The 25,239-nt window shown below is 39.7% G+C and overlaps 1 protein-coding gene and 1 long non-coding RNA gene across 2 annotated transcripts in view; both read right to left on the bottom strand.

The window, feature by feature from the left end:
- Positions 1 to 25,239, bottom strand: part of MED27 (mediator complex subunit 27) — an 84,191-nt gene that overhangs the window by 47,042 nt on the left and 11,910 nt on the right. Inside the window, exon 3 of the mRNA XM_008642195.2 lies at positions 4,173 to 4,303. Within this exon, the coding sequence (XP_008640417.1) occupies positions 4,173 to 4,303 (131 nt within the window). The remainder of the gene's footprint in view (positions 1 to 4,172; positions 4,304 to 25,239) is intronic.
- LOC108449493 lies at positions 3,480 to 4,155 on the bottom strand. The gene is made up of 2 exons (XR_001865655.1): positions 3,896 to 4,155; positions 3,480 to 3,809 (listed from the first exon to the last, which is right to left on the bottom strand). It is a non-coding gene; the product is annotated as an uncharacterized LOC108449493 (long non-coding RNA).

The following is a 25,239-nucleotide window of genomic DNA, read 5'->3' as shown; positions in this document are numbered from 1 at the left end:
TTTATTAAAAAAAAAAAAAAAAGAAAAGAAAAGTAATTTTGCTGGTGTGCTCCTAGCCACAGAGTACAAATTTACAGAGATTTTTACTCAATCTATTACAATATTTTCACTGTCATGTTAGGGTATACATCAGACCACAAGAGATTTACAAGACAAGCTGAAGAGCCTTAAAATAAAAAAACTGGACTCTCTTTTACTCAAACTTCTCTGTTCATTGAGCCTGAAGTTGTCAAACAAGAGCCAGACTCCCACTTGTTTATTGTTTATAGTGTGCTTATTTCTCCAAAACCACAAAGTGACAACAAATGACCCTAAAAGGCACAATAAAGGGCAAGAGTCTCAGTACCTTCTGTGGTGATCAAGTTCTTGTTCTGGCAATTTTCTTCCAGACAAAGACAACAGATGATTAATCTGGGAGCACTGAGAAAGCCCCACGCAACAGAGCTATCAAAGTCATGGAGTTTGCAACCAAGACCCCTAAAAATTCCCATTAAAACTAACTGACCCTCTTGTGTGTGCCACTGAACTCTGCTGCAACAATACAGACAACATCCTGGGCTTCCTCTTTTCTTCCTTCTCCAGCTCACAGTGGCTCACTGCTGTTGTTTTCCAGCTGGACAGTGACACACCAGATTCCCTGGGATCCCAGCACGGTGATCCAGCAGCAGGATTTTTAATTACCTCTGTGGGCTCCCTGCTTTCAGCATCCCCTGAGAGAATTCTGCTTCCTCAGGGTCTCGGAGACAACTTCTTAACTGCAAATTTGCTTTTGAGATGTGGTGCCAAGCAAAATAATACAAGATTAATTAACTGCACCAATTACTACATTTCAAGAGGAAAAGAAAAGCTACGCCGTCATTTCTTATTGTCTTTATTTATTGATTCCCAAGCAGGAGCAGCCACCCTGGTTTCCAGCAGGGCTGCAGGCAGACGCTTCCCCAGGCACTCAGAAGGAGCTGACAGCTCTCAGCACTTTAGCAAACACTGCCTTGAGATTCCTTAACAGAAGGAAGGAACCAGCAGCCAGATGAGAGGCATGTGAGGGAACGCATCCATTAGCACGTACAGGGAGATGTCTTGTTAATAGAAGACAGAAGGAGGGACAAAGCAGGCAGAGAAAGCAGCCAGCAGTTAGTCATTTTCTCACACAGATCATTTGGCTGGGAATGAGACACACATCAATCCAGCCTTCCTTTCTGCACTTTCAGAGCCAGGGAAAACCAATACTGAAAAGCAAAACCGAACACCAAAAGGCCTCTCTTCAAAACTCCTCAGCACCCTTAGAAATAACAAATAACAAATAGTGAGAAAATGTAGATCTTCCTTATAGTGGTTGCATAGGGCAGAGAACTTCCATTTGCAACACCACCTTTTGGATTCAAAATTGCTGCTGCTGTTTCATATATTTACTAGTGAAAAACTAAAGCTTCTCACCTCCAAACCAGAGCACATCAGAAGACAGCCTAAGGCTGGGGAGGAAAAGGGGTGAGAGCCCACCAAGAATCACTTTTGCCATCAGCAAAACCTTTTCTCCAGCTCCTTCTGCGAGTGTAAAGCAGGAAGAGATGGCTGAGCCTCGGACAGGCTTGGGTTTGCTTTGTTTGACTGGATTCTTTTAAAAAAAAGGCATATTGGAGAGGAAAGAAGAAAAGCAGAGCAGAGAGAGAGACTGAAGGCTCAAGTGAACAGTGAATTGACACTGAACTCGATTTTTCTGCTGTATCACCCCCTTTATGAGGAGAAACACCATTTGGGTATGTTTAGTTTGTGGAATACAACCCAAGTCTCGCCCCAGCAGCAAAGATCAAAGACCTGGATGAGCAAGAAAATTGCTCAGCTCACACCACTGCCACCGAGAACGTAAAGCGCAATAGCAAAAGTTACTCATGCAGTTTCTTCAAGGAAAAGGACCATAAATAAACAGATTAGTAACCTGCCCTCTAATACTACCTTTAACTCAAATGTAGACATGTTTACTAGCAAACTAGCCATGTGCAAAATCTGCGTAAGAATAAATTGGTTTTAGGAGATTCTTTGCCCAAATCATCACCTCTGATACCTCCTGAGCAACTGTTTCCTGCGTTCCTTTGCTGGCAGACAGGAATTACTGCAGTGTTGATATTTGCTCCAACCTGCTTTCCCGAAATGACATTTTGGCATACAGCTGGTTTCAACTACTTCTGTTTAAGAAAAGCTCTAGATAATACAGTTGCTCTGAACAACATTTAAGAAACACTTGACTCATTGTTACTCAGCCCAATGACTTTTCACTGAACTTAATTTTAATAGCATACATCAAAGCAAAAATAGACCAAGAAATAGTTACCCCTTTCTTGACGAATTAATAAAGCTAAAAAAAAAAAATAAATCCTTGAATTGCCATGGGAATATTAGTATGCAGGATGCCCTTTCAAGGAGATCTGTAGTTTTGCACCTGGATGTTTTCTTTTTTGCATTTTATAAAGAATGAAGGGGAAAAAATACCACTGCATGATTCATCACTATTTGCATGAAACTACAGCAAAATCAAGATATTAAAATCCATTTGTCACACCTTTTTTTTTTTTTAAATACTTTTCATAAGCCTATTTTCATAAGTCTTTTCACAATCTGCTTCTGCCCTGTGTTGGAAACAAGATATTGAGCCCAACCGGTATTTGATTTGCCTTAATATCACTATTATTCTCTTAAGACATACCGAGATAGCAAACAAGAACAAATATGGAAAGGTCAAAGAGAAGCCAGAGAGGAGGAACCCAGTGACAGATAAAGGGCCAGCTCAGCAGAAACACATTTTCCCTGTGAATAATGCTGGAAGTGGTAATAAGATACTGAAACATAATTCAACTACTGGCTGAAGTTTAGCTACCACACTAAAATTTCAGTCTATCTGCAGATCCTAGATAAATCCACCACTGAAGGAAAATCATCTACAGATAACAAGAAATATAATACTTTTAAATGTGTGTATTATGTATCTCACTTAAGATTTATACAGCTGCAACTGTTTAAGAACAGATTTTTCTATGCAAAAATAGAAGTTAGCTCTTTATATATATTGCTATTAACTAGAGATGCCATGATTCAGAAATAAAACAAAACCCACCAAAATATTTTAAGACCTCTGAAAAAAACTGTGTCAACTGATATCACAGTACTCCAGTTTACAGACTGCCTGGAGAAGTCCATTTGAAGCTCCAGATACCCCAACAAAGGAGGAAAACTAATCAGCCAGTTTGCCACAAGATACCCCTATTCCATCACACGTATCAGAGAAACAACATCTGGTTTTGAACTACTGCTGGAGCCCCTTCAAACTGCTCTCCTTTGTCGGATATATCGGTAAAACAATCAAGCATTTTATGGATTCTTGAATTACCAGCACTTTAAAGTTAATATACAAGGGGAAAGCTCTATTGACTCTGATTTTTTTCACACTTCCTTTAAGGAAGAAACACATTAAACATACACCTGTGAAATCTGGTGACAACATGGACTTTTATTATTGCAACTACGAGGTTTTTGGTAGCACAGTGTTTATACATCAGTGACTCTTGTTTTGTGGAGAAAAGCAGGCAGTTTCCACAAACTACAAGGATGCTCAGCACAATGAACAATTGCTTAGCACTTCATTTTCTACATAATAATCATTTTCTTACATGTAACTAAATATTTCAGGCGGTTGATTAATTTTTAAGCTTCGTTGTGGACATCTCTGTGTTTCTGGCATCACTACATACAGCCTGCTTAAAGTGTTGATACTCTCTGTCCTCAAACAGTTTCTAAGTGTCCTCATAATTGCTTGTCACCTGTAAAAGAGGTTTAGATCCAATGCAAAATTAACATATGGTGAACAGATGGACTCGGAACAGACGTTTGCCGAAAAAGTACTCACACCAAAGACTTTCTGGCTTCAGTCTTTCAGGACCTTCAGAAAAGTCCTACTTGAAGCTCCAAGTCATACTAATCAGGTGAGCATCATTCCTCAATGACAAGCTCGTGTTGCAAAAAGTTTTTTAATGACCTGCTACAAAGAGAATGTGTATGGAACAAAACTGCAAGCATGAGGTTGCCTATTACGATGGTTGAACATTAAACCAAAAAACCAGTAAGTTAATAAGAAATATGCCACCCCCCAGCACGGAAACTCTTCCAAATATCCAATTACTTACTGAGGAGGCAGGACAAGAGTTGTTGGCTGGGCTTTCGGTCTGCGCTTTGCAGAGACTCCCATCTGGTTGGCCGAACGTTTCAGAGACTGCTGATTCAAAAGGCCAGATGCCAGCCCAGCATGGTACTGCAACTGGATAAGAAAAAACATATATATATATATATAAAAATACACCCCACTGCAGTACTCTGTCTGTGTCAGACCTCTGCTACCTGTGGCACCTGATTCAAATTACAGCCAGTCAGGACGTTAATGTGTGGTATTTCAGATATATTGCTTGGTAGAAGACAATAGGGACAAAAGCACATGGAAAAAGTCTGCTGTGAAATGGGTACGAGGAGCAAGTTGTGCATCAGGGCAAGTAAGATGATGAATCAAGGACTTCTTCTCAAGTCTAACTCAATTGAAACTTGGGCTTGCTTTTAAACATTGAGACTGCTGCTCCTCTCTAGGGACTAAGCATTCTCACTTTAGGAAGAAGATAAGAGGAAGACAGATGCAACCCTTTCAAAACATAAACCAGCTTTTTAGAAATAACACTCATCTTCTTCTTCTTAAACATAAAAACACAAAACATTTGCAAAGGAGGTTCTACCACTGTAAGGAAAAATCTTGCTTTTAAAATACCTGCTCGCACATCTCCATAGCACTGCAGAACAATTCACATTCAGTAGCTTTCTCCTCTAAACTTTTCTTTTCCTTGCCAATAAAAGAAAAATTTCTGAAGGACACAACATGAATCGGCAGGATTTTGAGTGCACTCCCACAGCTCCCAGATTTAAGAACAGCTAGAGGGCTCTGCCTGTCCTGCAACCACCTCCAAGTGCAACAAGTTACAAATTCTCCTCTGAACACCTTCAATTACATACTGAGTTCCCCATTTCTGAACTGGAAAGGGGAGGAAACCTCAGTGTCAGACAAATGTAATTTCCTGCATCATTCCAGCACCCGAATCTCTGTGTTTGTTAAATTGTCTAAAGATTTGTTCTGAAAAAGCTGAACTGTTTCACACGTTAACACCTCTAACCCCAAGGTCTGCACATAAAAAATGGGTTATGGTCAGGAAACTATGATTTAAAAATGTTCAGAAAACAAAGTGGTTTTAGACTAAGCTGCTCTCCAGGGACTGAGCGAAAAGGAGGGAAGCAAAGCTTGGAAGTGATGTACTCAAAAACACCTGTGAACAGGAGGGCAGCAATCCCCTGAGCCAGTTTGACTCAGATGTCACTGCTCAGCACATCCATAAGGATTTCTAACAGGCTTCTGGTTCCCTTGGCTGCTTTGCCACGTGAGCTCAGCCGTGGCACGACATGAAGACACATCGTGTTCCTAATGGGAAGAGAGCTGAGCTCCACCAGGGAAGGGGGGGATTTTACTGCCCCAACCAATGGATTTTGCTCAAATTTGTTTTTCTCTGACAGTTTTCTGAAATGAAAAAAAATCAATGAGAGCGATGGAGGGTCCATGTTTGAAAGGCCATGTTTCAGTGTCAGGGGCTTAGTTTTCAATCTTCACTACCTGAATGTGCAGGGAGTGCAATATGCAGGGAATTAAAGGCAAAGATAGCTCTGCCAGAAGAGCCCTTCAACTCCAGGAATATGCTTTTCCTTTTCTTTCTTGCATCTTACCTCTTACTCTTACATTTTGTGCTGGTGACACCATTCACTGATGCTCTCTGTGCAGGTATTTCAGGTAAACAACATTATTTGGACACTTGCTCAGAGATGGAGGTAATCACCGGTGCTAATCAGAGATGGATTTTAAAGGCAACCTCTTAAAAACATTTTATAACCTCCCAGTTAGTGACATTTAGTGGTCAGGCATAAAAACACCAACCAAAAAACTACAAAAGGAATTAAAAATAAATAGATTCTAAACCACAATTTTGTCCTTCAAGGCTGAGTCCCAGTGATTAAGTTATTTTTATTAATTATAAGTATTTCTTCATAATCTACCTTTGCTCTTATGAATGCAGGTCCAACTGTCAAAACCTGTAACGGCCATTAAATATTTACCAAACCATCTTTATAATGGGATAAAAGGTCAAAGTTAATAAAACTGACAGGCAGCTTCTGTCCAGCTTGATTTATACATTATTAAAGCATCACATACTGTACCACACAGAGTGCTCTCTTTTTTGGGGACGGGGTGTTCACTGAAGGGATCAGGAAATTGTTTCTTAATCATTTTTCTGAGGAGCAGAAGCAAGACCTGAAAATAGTGCCAAAGCAGGACCACAAGTATCAAAACTATGGCCAGGAGATTTATGGTCTGATGGATAATAGAGGTGCCATTCAGTTCCCTTTTCCTCTTACAGAATAAACACCTTTGTCTGCCAGCATCGACCATGAGAGAAAATCTCAGCTAAAACTATACCAATCCCCCCAAATTTTTGCTTAACAACAAGAGAACACCATTTCCAAACACATTCTCTCCACTTTAGGGGAAAGTACTGAAATGCACTGTCAGAGGATGTTGTGGGTGCTAAAAGGCTCATGCAGGGAGGCTGAGATGAGCTCATGGGACACAAACCCTTTTTTGGGTTAATGAATACACAGAAACCACAATGAGCTCCAGGAGTCCTGAAGCCAGGGAATGCTGGTGGCTGGAATAATATTGGAGAGAACGTTGTGGGCACGTGCTACAGCTGGAGATGAGACAGGGGGTGACAGAGCCTTTGGCTGGACCAGCGGAGCTGCTGTGTTCCAGCACCTCAGAGGGGTCTGACACCCCACGACCCAACATGGCCAAAAGCTGCCAAGGTGCTGATGGTCAAACCTACTCTGCTGAGTGCATTCCCAGTAACATTCCCAATAACCTTCCCTCTGCTTCTGACACCTGTGTCCAGTTAAACCAGCAGAATGGTGAATACTCACTGAAATGAGCACTGGTGCAGCACTAGGTAGTCCTGCAAATCATTCCCCTATCAGCTGCAAAGGAATTCCCCATCACTACAGCAAGCATCCACATTTTCAGCTTTGGGGAATTCCACCTGGCTTGTGTGAGACTAAGCTTTTCCTAATTAAATATTTTTCTGCGTAATATCAATAGGATCAATCCTTTTTCCCTAATACATGCAGATGAAACAGAAAATCTATTTCAGAAACCCAAGAAATCGAAACCAGCAACAACAAAAATCAATTTACAACATTTAGCAGCCAGGATATACCCCAGTGCCAACTTGTACAGGTTTATGATGAGTCTCATGATAGCTGATATTTTTCTTAAAACTGCAGTTCCAAGTAGATGTGTGAATTCTACATTTTAAAATCAAAAGTGACTCCTTAGGAATGTAGGAAAGGTACTGAAAGTAACACTGCAATATATACAAAAGCTTTACATGAAGGCAAATGAAAACAGAACTTGCATTACTTTAAAATTATTTTTTAAGATTAATTATTTTTCTGTGTTAATGGCCACATGGCTGTATTTTCTAGAACAAAACACTATCACTAATGGTTCCCATTTTCAGTGTTCCTGAGTACATGAAAACTATATTCATGTATTAACAGCTCTTAATCTTCCTCACTAAGTGAAGGGCATCAACAGAGAAAGCACTTGGGAGTCACTTTCCTCACAGCTGTAATTGTAAAGAGAACAATTTCTTCATCTAGATATGTTAGGCTTTCACATGAACTATTTAAACATAAAAAAAAGGTGTATTAAAGAATTACAGAATTGATTTAACTCTGAAAGCATTAATATTTTTAAAGAAGTCAATCACATAATATCTTTTCCTTATTCTACCCCAGTGACTCTTCTTATCAGAAATAAGGTAATGTACCTCCTAAAACAACAAAAATAACCAAAAAGAACCTACCCATCCCCAAAAAAATCCTGTCTTGTGCAGATATCTTTAAGATTTGGAGCAGACAGAAAACTTCTGCTACAGCAAGAACCCTGCAGAAAAGGTCCCTTTGTTCAAGTGAAAAGCACTGACCATATTGTGACAGGTTTCCATCTCAGCCTGTAGGGTTACTCTCAGTGAATGTTACGAAACCACAGACATGGGCATAGTGTGCATTTAAAACTTTGAAAGCTAAAGCTTCATCATTAGAATCAAGCTGGGTCTAGAGGTCTTTAGTTTACATAATTCATGGACTGGAGATTTTGCATGTGCTGACTGCTGCCCAAACAAGTGAGTACACTGCACTTACTGACAAGGCCATCCAAAGTTGCAAAAACTGGTTGAAAGAAGGTAAGAATCAGGGAAAAAAAAGAATAAGAGAAAAAGAAAAAAACCAATCACTTGGAGCATTAGCAACTGATCACATCAGCTCAGTTGCACATTACATTTTGCCATTAATTAAAGCTTTCTAAGCACCAACACTTTAAAAAGTGAAATCAGAATAATGATTTTCTTTGTAATCACATTACCCTGTTATTTTTTCCATTCTTATGTAAATATTTACTGACCATATACATAAAAAGAAAAACATTTTCTCAGATCTTGGTAATGTAAAGTTTATTTCCATTCCTCCAAGGAATGCCTTTCAGAGAGGTGGCTGACAGATACTCACCCACCGTGGCATTTTCTGAGTTCACTCTAATCCTGGTGATGCACATTTGCCTCCTTTAGGATGCACAGTGCTCTGCCCCTCATCATTAAACTACTTCTCCCTTGCAGATAACAAGGGATTTGTCTATTATGATAAAACTCTACTTGCTCTTTTGAAAAGAGCAAGGAGCAAGCAAGCAGGACACTCCCACGGTTTCATCTCTGCAAACTAAAGTAGGCAAGAGAGAAATTATACCACCTTAATTGATATCTTTAGGCTTTTTTCAGATAATGAGGCCTGTTTGGAAATTCTCTTTTTCTCCAAACAATATTTGATCATTTTAGGACAGCTGAATTCTTGACTTGACCAAAACAGCATCAATAAGACAAAAGAAGAGTCTTCAATTTCTTTACTCACTGGTTTTCCTCTTGTGGAGCTAGGTTGCAGGCTTTTCAATTAATAGCAAAGTTAGACATTGTCGTTGCTCTATTTTACTATTTAATGAGGACACTTTATTCTATTTTTTTTAAAAGCATTTATGTCCCCCCAAACACCTTCCAGTTTACAAGAATATTTAAGCAAGAAACACCTATCCACAACAGGAACAAAGGCTGCTCCCATCCCACCTTTTTTAAATCCCTGTGCAAAAGTTGTTACACCTTTTTCTAAACATCCTGATCTGACTAAACTGTGACAATAATGAGCTCATACTTCTCTTACTGTCCTCTCTCATGCCTGGGCTGGGACTTCCACTGCAGTGAGATGCCATGGCCTCATCCTGGTCAATGAACCAGGATACAGAGCAGGCTGGGAACATCAGCCCTGCACATGGCCCTGCACAGGCCTTCTCTCTTAGGTCTCTCTCCTCCCTCTCTCCCTGACCTGGGAAGTTCAAAAACAAGTTGAGACATTTTTATTTACCTATATAATGACACAACAAACAGAAATGCATTGATACACATCCCTGTTTCTTTTAACACCTTGTCTTTGCTACGGATTTTGTTCCATTGTCTCTGAATTCCTGTTTTTGCTGAGAGTGCTGTTTTAATTAGTGTCAGATTTCAGCCTTAAAGTGTGTTCTCCCCATACTTTTCTTTCGAAAACATTGAAGTTCTGCTGATGACTGCTGATGAATGTTCCCTCACTCCAATAGTGCTTGCAAGTCTTTGGCTTTTTACCATGCAGAGATAGCAAATCTGATGGCACTTTCTTCAAGGAATTGGTCAAAACTTCAGCATCTGCATCCTTGCTGCCAATAAAATGACCTGCACTGTTCAAAGTCTCTGCAAAAGCCACTGTCTCACTCACGTTTCTTTTTTTAAAACTCCTGGAATCCATTTAATAGTTACAGAAGTGACATATTCTTGCTTTTTGGATAATGTCAACACAAAGGGACACTACACAGCCACCAGGCTGAATTTTAAAGGGATGTAGTGTTTGAAATGGATAAAGAGGCAGAGTAATCACAATCTGGGGTTACAAGCTACTTTATTTACCTCTTTAGAAGAATAACTGTATTTTATGCTTGAAATGTTTATACCTCCAGGTACTCTGAAGGGTTTGAACATACATATTTACTGAAAGATAACTAAATGAACTGGCATTTATTTCATTGTATATGCAGCTCCAACACAAACACACAACAGAATTACAAAAACCAAACTAGAATTATTACATTGTGTTCTGCATCTAAATGACAAAATAAAATCAGGTGCAGTAACAAACAGCAGCATTTTCAAGTAACCCTGAGCTCAAGGCAGGTGGTTGGTACAGAGGTTGTCCAGAATGGGCAAATGGCCTTAGTGTCACTCTGTGGGGTGTGTTCACAATTGTGTGTTCCTTTAATGGACTTCATTAAAGTCTGAAGACCCAAGAACTCACATGACCAATATCTGACAGAAAATCCTAATTCCTTTTTGACAGAAGCATTATCTTTGTATAGGACAAATAATCTGTAGCAGGGGAAAGTCATCATTAAAACTCCAAGATAAGGACACAATTAGTACCTTCCCCCAGCACTGCCGTGCCCCCTTAAACAGCCACCAGAACCCTGGAGACACTCCTCTCCTGCTAAAATTAATATTTCTAAAGCCCTAGACTAAATCTTTGGTGTCAGGGGCTCAGGTGGCAGGATGTCAGTATGAAGAACGACCTGCTGCCTCTGTGACAGGGGGTGCTCCGGTGCTTAGATAAGAAATGGGAAGATACTTTAAGCCCAAATGGCAGAATAAAGGGCTGCAATCAGGTACAGAAACACTCCCCGAACTGCCTCGATTTGCAGCTCTGAGGGTGGGCTTTACTACAGCAAACAAAGCACTTTACAGACAAATAAAGAAATTAATATTCTTCAACAAAATGTCTACACGGTGCAGCTTATGTAAATCCAACCAGCACAGGTGCACAACCAGACAAAGGGGAGACAGGCAGTCAAAGCAGAGATGAGGGAAGCCCATTAGTGGGTAAGCAGTGGAACAGTAATAACAACACCCAGTACTAGTGCTGCTAATTTATTCTTTCCCTTTTAACTCATTAAATTTAATTATTTTAACTTCTGTTAAATGCCTTTCCTTAGCTTTGGTCACTTGCACAATAATTAAAATGCACAATATCTTTAGACTTGCAGATAACCATACTGAGTGTCTGACAACAGCCCAGCTGAGGGTCTTCCTGCCAGCACAGGGAAACCTGGCTTCCCTCAGTCTCCTGTGGACTTCCTGAAGGGGAAATTGGAAGATCACAACTCCACAGTCCATCCTGAGGCTCTGCCAGCTACACCAGACATCACCACTCTCTTCTACTCAAGGTGACCACCCCGCTGTACCAGCAGAAGGGGTTGAAGGAATATTGTTTAAACTGAGCCAAAGTCGCCAAATTAGGAGCTAATTCTTCCTTAAATGGTTACTTTTGGTACTATCTTTCTTTAAATCTAGCAGGCATCCTGAAGCAAGGCTGCAGGGAATGCTAATTTCCTGCCCACTAGCAACAAGCAATTAAAGCTTGAAGCTGGAGAGTTTTGGAACAGAATGCATGAGGCTTATTCCCCTGTAAGAACATTCCTACTACGGCTTCAGAATATTCATGATCAGATTAATTTATCCACTTTTTCTAGATACTATAAAGCAACCCACAGAAAATATTCATCCATAAATAAGAGCAAATCTTAAATTAAAGGTCACTGTTCCCACTAGTTTGAGTAAGAGGTTTTAACTCTCATCCTTTCCATGTAGCACCAGGGACTTTTACAGAGATAAACCCTGGAATCACCACAGGTGTCTGGAACTTCTGAAAAATCAGGTTAAAAGGTATGTCAAGTTAGACATCCAAAAAATAAACAGACATTTATAAAAGTCTTAGGCAAATTATTCCTTTAGACGTCAAAGAGTTAAGTTATGAATGTTTTTGGGAATGCAAAAAGAATCTATCAGGTTTGATTGATAAAAGTGTAGCTTTTAACTAAGACTGAAAAAATGGAAGACTGGCAACATTCTTTTCCAGAATAATATGCTTCCTCTGCTTTTTTTCAGCATAGTGCACATAAATCAAAGAAATGTTAAAGAGGCCCATACATCACAAGCTGGCATTTCTAAACTATTTACAAAATCTGTAATAGTCAAGAGGATGGAAAATATAAAAGTGTGACCAGCAAAGTTCCTGAAAGAAAAAAAGCAGTGCTACTATCCCAGCAGGGTTAGGGTTGGAAACTACTCTTCATTGTAGACTTTAAAAGCACTGAACCAAGACAATCCTGATAATGCAGGGTTGCAAAACGCAAACAGGATGGTGTTATCAGCCAAATCTAGTGTCAACTAGACCAGAGCACCGAGTGCCACCTCCAGTTGTCTCTTGAACCCTTCCAGGGATGGTGACTTCACCTTCCTGGGCAGCCCCCTCCAACACCTGACCACCCTTTCCGTGGAGAAATTCTTCCTGACATCCAACCTCAACCTCCCTGGCAAATGCTCTAAGGAGGTTTGAAGTACACACAAAAGCAGGGCTGACCTCGCAGCTGCAGAGAGCCCCAGAAACAGCCGAACTCCAGTGCGGAGCTGAGCTGTGTCTCCATCACATTTTCACGTCCCCACATCTAAGCACACAACAGACTTCGACAGATTAGGTTTTCCCTCAACAACTTTTACAGATGAGAATCTCATCTCCTCTTCTGAAGGGAAAGAAGTGGATTATGGAAAGTTTATGTGTCCATCTGTTGGAGATGTCACACTCTGACTAGAGAGTGCAAAAAGCACAGAGATGTTTTACAACCAAATCCCAAACTTACTGTAGTCTGAACGAGTGGAAGAGCCATATGCTTTGCAAAAAACACCTCTTTTGCTACACACTTTTTTTGCCACAGCACAAAGAGTAACAGTTCGAAAGCTGCTGTAATCTTTATTTCTGAAAATAGATCACATATTCTTACTCTCATCTGCCACACTCGGGTGAGTTACTGATCGGAAACCAGAAAAACAAGGAAATACTACTCTGGGAAATGCAAACTAAAGACACTCTGCACCCGCAGCTACAGTAAAGGGGCAGCTCAGAGAGCCTGGGACTGGGATGATGCACAACAGAAGGTTTGGTGCAATGACACATGAAATGCTTTTACAGTTTCCTCTGTTGAAGACTTGCAGTAGGAGCATTTGAGATGAAGCCGGGGGACTTCAGAAATAACTTTAGGAGTAAAACAAATGGAATACACTTCATCCTATTTTCATGGGAGCTTATAATGATATTATAATTAACTCAATTACACCACAAGATTAATAGCCTTTAAAACGCTCCCAGTCATTCATTACAGGCCTAATTAAAACTCTCTTTTGGTGCTGAGCCAGCAAGAAATATGAAACGACTTGCTAGCAACCATATAGAAGTATACAAGGTATTATCTTTATTGTGCTGGTGTTTCCATGGTCACAATTCAGTGAGAAGTTTGGGTTTGGGTTTTGGTTTTTTTTTCTGTAATATCAAAAACAAGAAAAAAGGACAAGATCCACTTCAGAGGCTCCAACACCTGCAACAGCATATCAGCTCACTACAGCTAACCAGTTTATTTCTAGTTTTGCTGCAACAGTTAAGGGCTTCTACAATAGCAGATGCCTTTCCTCCCACACATCAATTAATTCGCAAATGCACTCAGGTTGTAGAAATAATGAAGTGCTGAATGCTTCTCTATTGACAAGTTTTGCTGTCAGGAGGTGGATGCTGTAGGCGAGGTGCTAAAATCCGCTGCTTCTCTGTGCATGCCAAAGGAAAGACGCGCCACACGAAACTTGGACATGAAACTTGGTCGACAGCTAACAGGGCACATCAATTACTTTATTTACTCCTCTCTCGTTGGAATCAAAAGGAAGAAATCCTCTCCAAAAGCTTTTTATTGTATTTATTTAGGTATTTATAACACACCGTTTACAGGGAGGTGGGAGGTTTTGTGCTGACCTAAGAAATATTGTATATTTGAGGAAAAAAGTAGTGTTTTTCCTGTATTTTTAGGTATGCTAAAAAAGTTACATTAAAATTAAGGTTACAAATGAAGAATTCGGTAACTAGGAAATGCTTCATAATGCCTGTGCAATCTGAATCAGTCTGCCTGTGCTAAGGATTCAGACTTTCATTATGTGCTTCTTTCCAGACCTCAAATTACCACAGTCTGCAGGATCTCATGGATGAAGAGGCAGTTACTCAGCACCGTTTTCATGCACAGAATGTTATTTGCAGGATCTCACACAATGCCCACACTTCTCTCAGATGCCTTCTACCATATTTCCCTGCTTTATCTTGCTTCTTTACAAATACTGTTAAATTTACCTTCACAATTCTTATTCCACTCATGCTGGGTGTGGATCTGAGGAATCTCAGATTTTTAAGAACACTAAATGTTTTTACTACTTACTAGATTTGTAGTAGAGTTTCTACAGATAATGACTGCAGTCAGGTGCTGAGCAAGTCTTCGAAGCAGCCAGAAGAGGCTTTCAGCCAGGTCATGGCAAGGTAGGAATCTCTACCCCCACTTCTATCGCTTGAAATAAAGGATTAGTCTGGAGCAGTTCATTGCAACTTTCTGTCTGGACCAGACACTAATTGGAAGTAAAGCACATCCCACCAGATATTCTCTGAAACCAAGTTAAAAATGGAGAAGCTGAACTTTCAGTTCCAAGGAAGGCAAGTCCCAGACTATTCCTCTCCAATTCCTTCCATGCTTAATTACCACAGGTGTTTAAACCATCCACCTCAGCAGCAGTCCAAATTTGTTAAACTTTTATTTTCAATTACAGATTTGTTTTGTTTTGTTTGCTGTTATGAAGAACCCTCTTACCCACTTTGCCCTCCTCAATATACGTTGGGACAAAGCAGGTGAACCATCCATTACCTTTTCTTTCATGACTGGAATAAATGGACCTTGTTTGATCATAAAGGAGGAGCACAGGAACCCAAATGCTTCTGGCTCAGTTCTTCTGTCTCTCAACTAGAAAACCCCGTATTAATGAGCACTAGACAAATGGTAACTAGGTGATTTTACAATTAAAATTATGCTTAAAACCATTTTCAAGTGTTAATAATCGAAAATGTTATTAGTAAAGGTACTAACAGGTAAGGAAATTTGCTGTTAAAAATAGATGATTTTCTGCTTTTTAAAATATGCAATTTGCAGGCTGACCTTGTTCCTTTTAAATTTTTATAGCATCTTCAGTTCCAATTTGAGATTTTCATATGGGGTAGGCAAACCTTCTTATGTTCTGTATTAAATGCAAGACACCTCCTTGGCATGATCTGCAATATTAATAATATAACAGTACCAATTTCAGGAGCAACACTGTAGCATCAACACATGCATACCTGCATGAATCAAAATTTAACCATCTACATCATGGAAAACTTTAATCTATCACAAGAAAAAAGCAGTTCTAAGACAGCTCAAACACAATTTGAGATTTCCTCTTTTGCCATATAAACACATGACCTTGTCATGCTTCACAAGGTAACACCGACGTAGCTGATGCAAGAAAACATATGCTTCTCTTTACTGGGCTCAAAATAGGAACAGAGGGGACAGAGAATGATACTCAGGGCCAAACTCAGGCTTCTGAAGACCAGACTTGCAGCTGTCACTGTAATGAGCAAAAACCATCCCCGCCCACACCAGCCCTACAGTATTCCTAACACTGACTGCCACTACAGAACTGGGAAAATACTTTCTGGAAATTACAAACATTAGAGATTCATTACTTAGCTAGGAATTTGCACTGGTGTTATCACAGGGTTTTAAGACTTGGAGACTGAGCCATTTTTATGTTGCTGTGGGACACAGTTAAAGCCACAGGAAAATAAAATTATTATTTTTCATGGATTTCAAAGGAGACCGACATATATTTGATTTTCCATGCACTGGCTGTCTTGCAGGCACTTTTCAACAATCCAATTACCACTTAAATGTCTACCATTTAGCCCACAGACATTTCAGATCCTCATTTAAACCTGGACATACCTTATTTCTGTATCATGATAATCACTACAAAAATCCTACTAGATCAAAGCCCAGCCATTTATCAGTACCTCAGTTCAAGGCACCAAGTAAACAGAAATTCCTCTCACTGCTTTGTGGACTTCATTACTAATGAACTAAAAACTGCAGACATCAATCTATTGCTTCAGATGGCCATCATCAAAAAATAAACAGAAATGTGGCTGGTCACAGTGGCTCATCTGGCACATTCACTGGAAGGTAAATTAAAAGCACTAATGACCAGACCATGACAAGTGAGGGAATAACATTGGACTGGAATAGAAAATGATTCCACACAGCTTTATTCAACCAAGGCTGTGTTTCCTCCCTCAATCATAATAAACAAATATCAGTGATTGTTTTAACTCCTTCACCCATCTCTGCTGAAGGCCACACTGCCTACAAGCCCCTACAGAACAAATGAACACTACTGGCCTTTTCCTCTGAATGTTCCCCAATACCAAGAAAAAAATGAAAGGGGGCAAAATTAAAAAAAAAGAATTCATCACAATATTACTTTATCTCTTGAAAGAGCCAGGGAGGCTCTGAGGGGGTTGGTTCTCCTTCCCTGCACCGGCATCACCCAGTTCATAGCTGTTCACCAGTCCTGAGCTAGATGATTTCAAAAAGTCCAGCTGACCCTGGGGAACAGCATTGACCTCCCTGCACATAGTTTGTGTTGTACCAAAATTTCAGCATCACCCTACTGTGCACTGACATCAACCTCATCCTATCAACTGCTTCTCATAAAAACCTCAATGCATCCCATATATATGGTCTGCCACCTTCCAAAACTTCCCAGTCCTGAACAGACACAGAATACCCTACCTTAAATTCTCATTTATTCTCATTTTCCTCACCTCAAAAACCAAAGCAACTCTTTCTCCAACAATTCTGAGCTGGCCAGAAGCAAACTCCCCATGGAGCTGAGCACAGCATGGTGCCTATCACTGCAGTATTGTGGGTGCAGAATGTTGGAGAACCACTGCAAGTGGGAACATAAAAACACATCACACATGTGAGAAAAAAGAAAACAAAACCCAAACCTGTATCTTTTGGTCTCAGAGATAGACAGAGATAAATAGAAATTACATTTAAAAAAAACGCGATGTAACTGTTACATTACATTTACAGTTGGAATTTTACATTACAAATACAATCTCGAAGCAGACATGAGCTGATAAATTCAGCATTAAATTTTCTAAAAGTATCCTCAACTCTTCAGCAGTGCACATACTTACACAACCAAAAAGGATCTTTCTGTATGAGCTCATAGCACCAGCAATATGACAAACTGGTGTGCATTTAAGGAAACTGGGGCGGTGGTGGAGCGAGACACTGCTTCTCACACCCCATGATTTTTGAACTTGTTTCCATCACTTCTCCAGCTACAAAACCGTTTTTAATGAGGACACTACCTACCTACCTCACAAAGTTCATTTTATCAAGCCAATAATTCAGCAACATGAACAACTGACAATTCACTCAACTATAGTTTTTGCCTGAGGCGTTCACAAAAACATAAAAGAGCAAGGAAAACTTAAAAATGATGCTGGAGAGCTGAAGCCTTGCTGGCAGCACGCTGAACAAACAGGAACAATTGAAAGCTAAGGAGCAGTCAGTAATTTATACAACTGAGCCCAGTGCCTGGACAGTAAGGAAAACAGATGGCTCTGCAATATGGAGATGGCTCCATGAAAAGCAGTCGGCACAGGGATGCTGCAATAGCTCAGTAGCAATAGTTTGCCTGGCTGTAACAGCCACAGCAAACCAAATTCCATCATTTCAGAGGATAAAACAAAAGAAAAGTAAACGAGAGTAAAAGAAAACAGAAGTTCTTATTACAGTTGGCCTACATTCCATGATAAAGCGTGGGCCCTTCAGAGTTCTTCCATGAGTCCTGCATAGACAGTTCTGTGCAAATAAATGAGCTCCATCCACCTGGCAGGAGCAGCGCTCCTCTTCCTGTCCCGGCCCCCTCCCAGGAATTCTGCATCACACCAAACGTCTCTGAACGTCAGCTATTTAGTTCTACTTTTAGCTCTGCTTTAAATAAAAGTGTGTGGAGTGCAAGCTGCATAATGAAGGCTCAAAACCATGGAGATGGCACATTCTGCACTGGGCAGCACTACCAAGCTGAGGGGGTTTTAGGGTCTGCTTTTCTTTATGGCAGACTTATTTACATGGAACAAAACCAATATTTGCCAAAGGAAGTTTCCAACTCCATGCTGGAGGAGGCAAGAAGCTGGTTCCAAATGGAAATGGCCCTGTTTGAGCCTTGAGGACGCACCCAGAGGCAATGGCAGAGAACACATCACCAAACACATCAACACAGGAAAGAGCAGGTGAAGGAGTTCTTGACAAATGCATAAGGACCTCAAACTAATTTTTTTAAAGTATTGCATTTCAAGGCCATCGTGACTAAGCAATATACCAGTTATGCAAGGACTTAAAATAAGCTAGAAATCTAGCACAAAACTTTTCAGAAAGGCGAAAACATTATAAACTCTTTGACCGTAAGAACCTCTTAAAATAAATATATACTCACTATGGAATCAGAGCACAGGTGAAAGCCTCAATTTAAAGCCAAGCATGAGATCCTTCTTCCTCTGCAAGTTTCCTGTGATAAATCAGGTTGTTGAAAGGGCAAGCTCAGTAGCTGGATTTAGCAGAGGAAATATCATCTTGCCTTGCACACCATGACAGGTGATGCTACTCAGCTACAGATTATGCTGACATATTCCTGTTTCACCTACAGGATTATTTTCATTTTTAAAAAATCCACTAAAACTAGTGTTTTACTGTAGAATATGCCTATTATTTTTCTTAAATCAAAACTCACTGACACAGTTGCTGATGTTGGTAAAAGGCCTCTGCACAGTTTTCCAAATGGTTTAGAATTCAGCATGAGCACACAACCACCTGCACTTGGGTAGACTTGTAAAAGAAACTCAAAAGCACAAGTTTATCATCCCTCTCAGGGAGTAACCAAATGTTACGGTTCTTTAAAGTAATAATCAAGTAGCAAACCAAAGCAAGTTCTTTTTAAGGAAGATGCTTTCAGATATATTTCTCTTTTTCCAGACTTAAGCCTGAGACATTGTACCAGAATTAGAACAGAACTTGCAGGTACAGTCCCAGCATCCTCCTGCCAAGACTGTGGCCACTGGCATTGCTCTTCTCAAGAAAGCAAACTATTAAGATTGATGAAACACCTTTGTTCAAGTACTCCTGCTAATAAAGGGATTATTCTTCCCCTTTTCTAATGGGTATTTTATTCTGGCAACTGATGGATCTTATATTAAACTGTTTCAATTCCAAGAGGCATCTGCTGCTACAATTACCAAACTGAAGAAAGAAGGGATATAGAGCCCTGTGATTTGAAGGAAAAACAAGAAGAGAAAAAGGCATAAAGTTTACATGACACTAACAATCCTGCTGACAGGTTTTTCTGACTTTGCAAACTTCCTTTCACACAGAAATATTCTTTTACAATCTGACAATTCCCTTTAGCCTGAAAACTTCATGAACATGTCACATATTCTTGTTTTCAACCTCTTTGAAGTCCCTGCAAGAATCTTTCTAACCTACTGGTCAGGATGACATGCAACTGCAGACATGAAATTAATAACTGCATTTGCAGTACCCTTCTCAAACTACTTCTGCCCTTTACAAGATTCACTGTTTCCCTAAGTACACTTTTAATGAAGACAAACAAACATCAATAAAGGTTAAAAAAATAAACAGATTTAAGCAACTTTCAAGAAAAGAAAACCCAAATCATTCTGTCAAGGCACTGTTTGACTTCATCACTGGGAAAACCACAAAGGACGTGCTGCTGCTCCAGTCTGATCATGCAAGTCTCTGAAAACTTTCCCTGGTCCATTATTTATTTAGGAAAAAAAAGAACCTTTCCGGATTTACCATAAGAGAAGTGAACATGAGACATTAGTTTTGCAGACTTCACAGTGGCTGACAAAGCAAAACACAGACTGAATTTAGGCAGCCAGCAGAGCAAGAATCTCTGAAAAAGGGCACCCTAAATAAATGCACAATAAATGTCTCCTCAGCCCACTCAAGCAGAGCCTTCAGCCACTGCTGTATGTCCATGTCTGCTTTAAAAGCAGGTCATGGATGCTTAGAGAAAAGCCACAGACCTTGATTTCCATCCATCTGGGAATTACTACATTTTGCAAGTTAGCACATATGAAAATGCACTAAGGACAGTACTCTCCAAGTTAATTTAGGCTCAGAGAGTTCTACCACAAATAACCTTTGTGAAACAGTTAACATGACCTACAACAGATTTTTTTGAAGGAATGTGACTCTTGAAAAGAATCATCTTTTCATGTTCCACTAACACAACAAAACCTTTTCCACAGCCTGACCATCAGCAAATATGCATTTACTAGCCACAAAAAAAAAATCATAAAGTTACTTTGAAATTTGTTTGAAGATTAGCTAAAAGCATCTGCAATGCTGTACTCTCCAATGCAGAACACCTTCCAAGCCATGAATGTCTATTCCATTTTAAACACTTCTCCCCTGCTATTCCATGGAAGACCCACACAAGTTTATCAGTACAGGAAAAGAGCAAAACTTCATGAATAAAATCCTATCAAACTGATATAGCAATAATATGGTTCATGAGGGAACAAACTTTAACAGTAATTTGCTTTGGTTTATCAACTAAAATGAAATCTCTTTCCCCCCATCAACCCCTTCTTCATTTCAAGACTCTTATTTTGCAGGGAAAATTAATTTTATCTGAGCAGGTGAATATTCCATGTCCCTGCTGCTTTTAATTCATGCAACCTGCTATGGCAACACAGTTGTTTGGGCTCTTGCAAAAAATTAACAGGAAATTTATTCACCTGTGTGTGCAAATATTGTTGCCTATTACATGGAAATACAACTTTGAAACACCGTATTTACAAAACAGAATATTCCAAAGCTGCGTGGTCTCTGTGGACATCTGTATAACACCAAAAACCAGGAGTAATGGGAAGTTCTTTTGAAGGTCCCCACACATGAAAGGGGGGTTATGCTGACTCTCTTGCACCTGTGCTGCTCTTTGAACAGACAGAATCATCCCTGGGATGCGTCAACTCAAGCAATTGCGTGGATTATCTAACAAGACAGCCAGACTGCAGCTTTCCTCACAGCTTTTCCCTGGAAGAGAGATTTGTTCCTTCCAAATCCGTTGGGTGCAGTGAACTCTTCTCTGCTTCAGCTCTTCCAGAGGGAAAGTATTGGCTTGGAGGAAATAACAACTAAGTAGCTCCCTCATCGACAGCAGAAAGCGAGCATATTGACTTGTGCCCTTTCTGTATTGATGCTCTGGCTGAGTAAATGAAGATGTACAGGGGAAAAGCAAAGAGCACCACAAGCGGGTATGCGACCCAGAAAAGCACAGTAGCAATTTTATATCTTCTTCAATCTTCCTGAAATGTGATTACAGTTGACCTTTAAATCTAGTAGATCAACCAATTGATTCTGCTGGAACAACCCTGTGTGTGATCTAAGAGCATGCCCATGCTTAAAAAACTTCCCATAGCTGCCTGGCATAGTCATTTTATTTTGTTGTAAAAGTTACCAAGATTTGTCTGAATTGATTTTGCTTGCAAGAAAAACACACCATCAAAACTGCAGCATCAGCAGACACTAAAGGTCTTAGATTCTTGCAGGATGAATGCAATATCAATACAATTAGGATGTATCCATATGAGGTACACAAGAGGGATGGAAAGAAGATGTTTCTAATCTCACTTAATCCTAATGCAGCCCCAAGTCCGCTTTTTTAGACTGTGGGAAAAAAAAAAAAAAAAACAAGGAAAGCTACAAACACTCTAAAGTATTTGCCAGGCAAAACACTGAATTTGGAACGGAAAACATATTTAACAGCTCTTTGGGAAGTAAAGCTTTAAAGCTTTGGTGTCATGTTGGACAGTAGTTTTATTTCAGCTGCTAAACTGTCCTTCAAAAAAAAAAAACTCAAAAGAGACTTCAGGATGGTATTTGTCCATAGTGGGCTTGGAAGTGAGGATCAGCAACACCAGAGATCCTACTCACGTACAGCATCTTGGATTTCTCTGAGCATTCACTGTAGCACAACCCTTATTTTATAGTTGTTTATTTTATAGATGGAAAAAGACATGCACAACAAAGTGAACAACTTGTGAAACCTCATCCAGCAAGCTGAGGACAGAGGAAGGAGGAGGATGTACAACTCCAGAGCCCCTCCAGTCCCATGACAAACTTGGCAACACTGTTGCTCCCAAAACCTTCATCCTCCCCATCAGAAGTGTTTTGAGAAGTCCACATCATACAACCATGCTCACAGAGTCAACTACACAGCAAGTTCTTTTAAGCTGAAAGTTATTAACTTCACTCCATACTACATGTGGGGTGTCCAAAAGAACCAGAAAACTGGAAATGAAAGGTTAGCTGGTGCTTTATCAGGCACAAGAGAGCTCACAGACTTGATCAGCTCTGTCATCTATGAAATTTCTACAAACAGCTTTGGAAGAAGCATCAAGCAGTGCAGCCAAAAAAAAAAAAAAAGAAAAAAAAAAGAAAAAAAAAGAAAAAAAAAAAGAAGATGGCACTGAGCAAACTGAAAATGCTACACTGAAAATTCTGAAAATACAAGATTTGACTCCAGAGTAAAACTGAAGCAGACGGCAAACCAGAGAACTTGTTAAGTCTGAGTGCAGAGACAACTGCAGAGAAGACTCTAAATAGAACCCAACTGAAAGCAGATGGGTAGGGCAGGGAACATTAGAATAAAAATCTAACTAATGGTAAAACACACAGGGATGTTTTTTCTCAAAAGAGAAACATATATCCACCCTCACTGAGGGATAACCTTGGAGGGAGGAGGAAGCCATTATCTTTTTAACTGCAGCTTATTTGATACAAAAGTGACATTTTCTCTGAATGAAGAATTCTTTTCCCATAAAGAAAAGCCACCATCTGAAATGAGACAGAGCCCAGTAACACTGCAGTAGTTGAGAATGTCATGATTTCCATCAGAAAACTGTTTTGCAGAGATCAGGAACAGCTGTTTCAAACTGAATTAGACTAAAACTGGAAACAAGCTGTCAAAACCCAAAAAATATATTTTATACATAAAAGAACGTATTTGATTCAGCTGTTTTATCATGGTGGTCAGCCAAAAGAGAAATAAAGTAACATTCTGAGATCCAGACATTGTCGCAAAGACTCTCTCATTTTAACACTCTTTATGTAGATTTATTCCTTTGAGCATTTGGAATAGGAAAAATGTCAAACAGCTCATATCACAGATTCTTGAATATTTTCAAACCATGGGCAGCTTAAAACAGTTTAAAGACACCTGAGGACTCTTGCTGCTCCAGTCCACATTCTCTGCATCTTCCTTAGCAGTAACAGGCTGGTGCAATAAGGAAAATATACTGAATTGATGTTGACATGAAAAGATTAAAATAATTCACTTTAACCCACCACTTGTGGGTAATAGCACATGCATCCAGCTCCTTTTTGTGCATGCTTGCAGATCCTGGGAGGCTTTTAGTGGGTATTTTCAATATTGATTTCCCCAGGAATTGCAGTTTCATATAATGAGAAGTAAATACATCTATTTTAGAATATATTGTAGAATGTCACATCAAGATACAACTCCTTTGTGTCTAATGGCCCATGCAGTACACAGAGCACCTTTAGTACTCTGCCACTACCAGTTACAGGAGCTTAGAGAATCCAGATACAACAACCAAATTAATCAAGGCTGCGCTGGTTTTGAATAGAACTATTTGTTCCAAAGCACAACTCTGAACATCAAAGACCTCTGTGATTTTATTACACGCTGTAAGATGTAGCCATTATACCCTACTTTCCAACCAAGTCTGAGGTAATCTTGAAAATACCCTTAGCATTTCAACATGGTCATTACTTCTCATAACGATGATTCATGCTAATTCCATCTAATAAGGATATTAGTTATTACTGCCAGCTTGTCAGTAGATGGGCTTTTGAAGAAGAGGTATCTGAGAACAAGCAAATCATGAGCATATAAAAAAAATGTACACCCCAAGAAATGCATTTTTAACTCACTAGAAGACCAGGCAAGTGTGCAACTGCAGCCATGTGCCATTTCTCCTCTCAGATTACTCACCCAGTCCAGATTTAGGCATTTTAACTTGAGGGCTTAAGTTTTCAGCACACTCAGTGCACCTCCAAAGCATGACTGAATGCTTCACACTAAGCCAAGAACTTCACAAAAGAGCACAACAAGATAACTGCTGCTCAGGATACAGAAACTTTTGATCTTTCTGTGAAAAGATCAAAAATGTGAAAGACTAGCACCTGGTAAAATCAATCAGCTTTCATTAAATCTTCTTTTATTAACTCAGAGGACATCTTTTTCCACATATACTGTAACTGAACAAGTGTCAGTAGTTAAAAGATTTTATTCATGTTTTTTGTTTCTTCTGCAAGAATCATTACATTCAGGCACTTAAAATTAGATTAAATGAACTGCTATAAATGCTTGGGCTAATCTTGTATCAGGAAAGGACATGATAACACATACTGATAAGTGTCTTTATTTCCAGAATTTCAGGATTTTACAGCTCTAGTAGATTTAAATGCTAGCTTATACCAAGAAAATATACCAGCAGCAAATGGAATTAGGAGTGAAGTAGCTCTGAGGGTAATGATCATATTCTGATCTCTGTTTTCCTATCAATCCCCAAACCAGCCCAACCATGGCACCGCTCAGATTTCAGGAGAGCCAAGACATGGTTCTGGAACTACTCAAGAAGCCTGACAGCCAGGCACAGGGTTACACAGCCTACAGTTCTTATCCAATAATGGTCCTGATGTCATGATCTGTAATTTCTTATTCACGTTCTTCAACTGTCACAGAGCCACAAAACACCACCATTTGTCCAGGGCAGAATTATTCTTCCCTCTCAGGAAAATAAAAATCAGTCTGCATTGAACCCAAGAGGCAAGAGATTTTGAGGGTCACCACAGACCTTCTGGTTTACACACCTTCAACATCAGCAGCTCAGTATTAACTCCTGCTG

The sequence above is a fragment of the Corvus brachyrhynchos genome, unplaced genomic scaffold (assembly GCF_000691975.1).
Source record: "Corvus brachyrhynchos isolate BGI_N302 unplaced genomic scaffold, ASM69197v1 scaffold59, whole genome shotgun sequence".
NCBI lineage: Eukaryota > Metazoa > Chordata > Aves > Passeriformes > Corvidae > Corvus > Corvus brachyrhynchos.
This window is presented reverse-complemented; position numbering and strand designations above follow the sequence as displayed.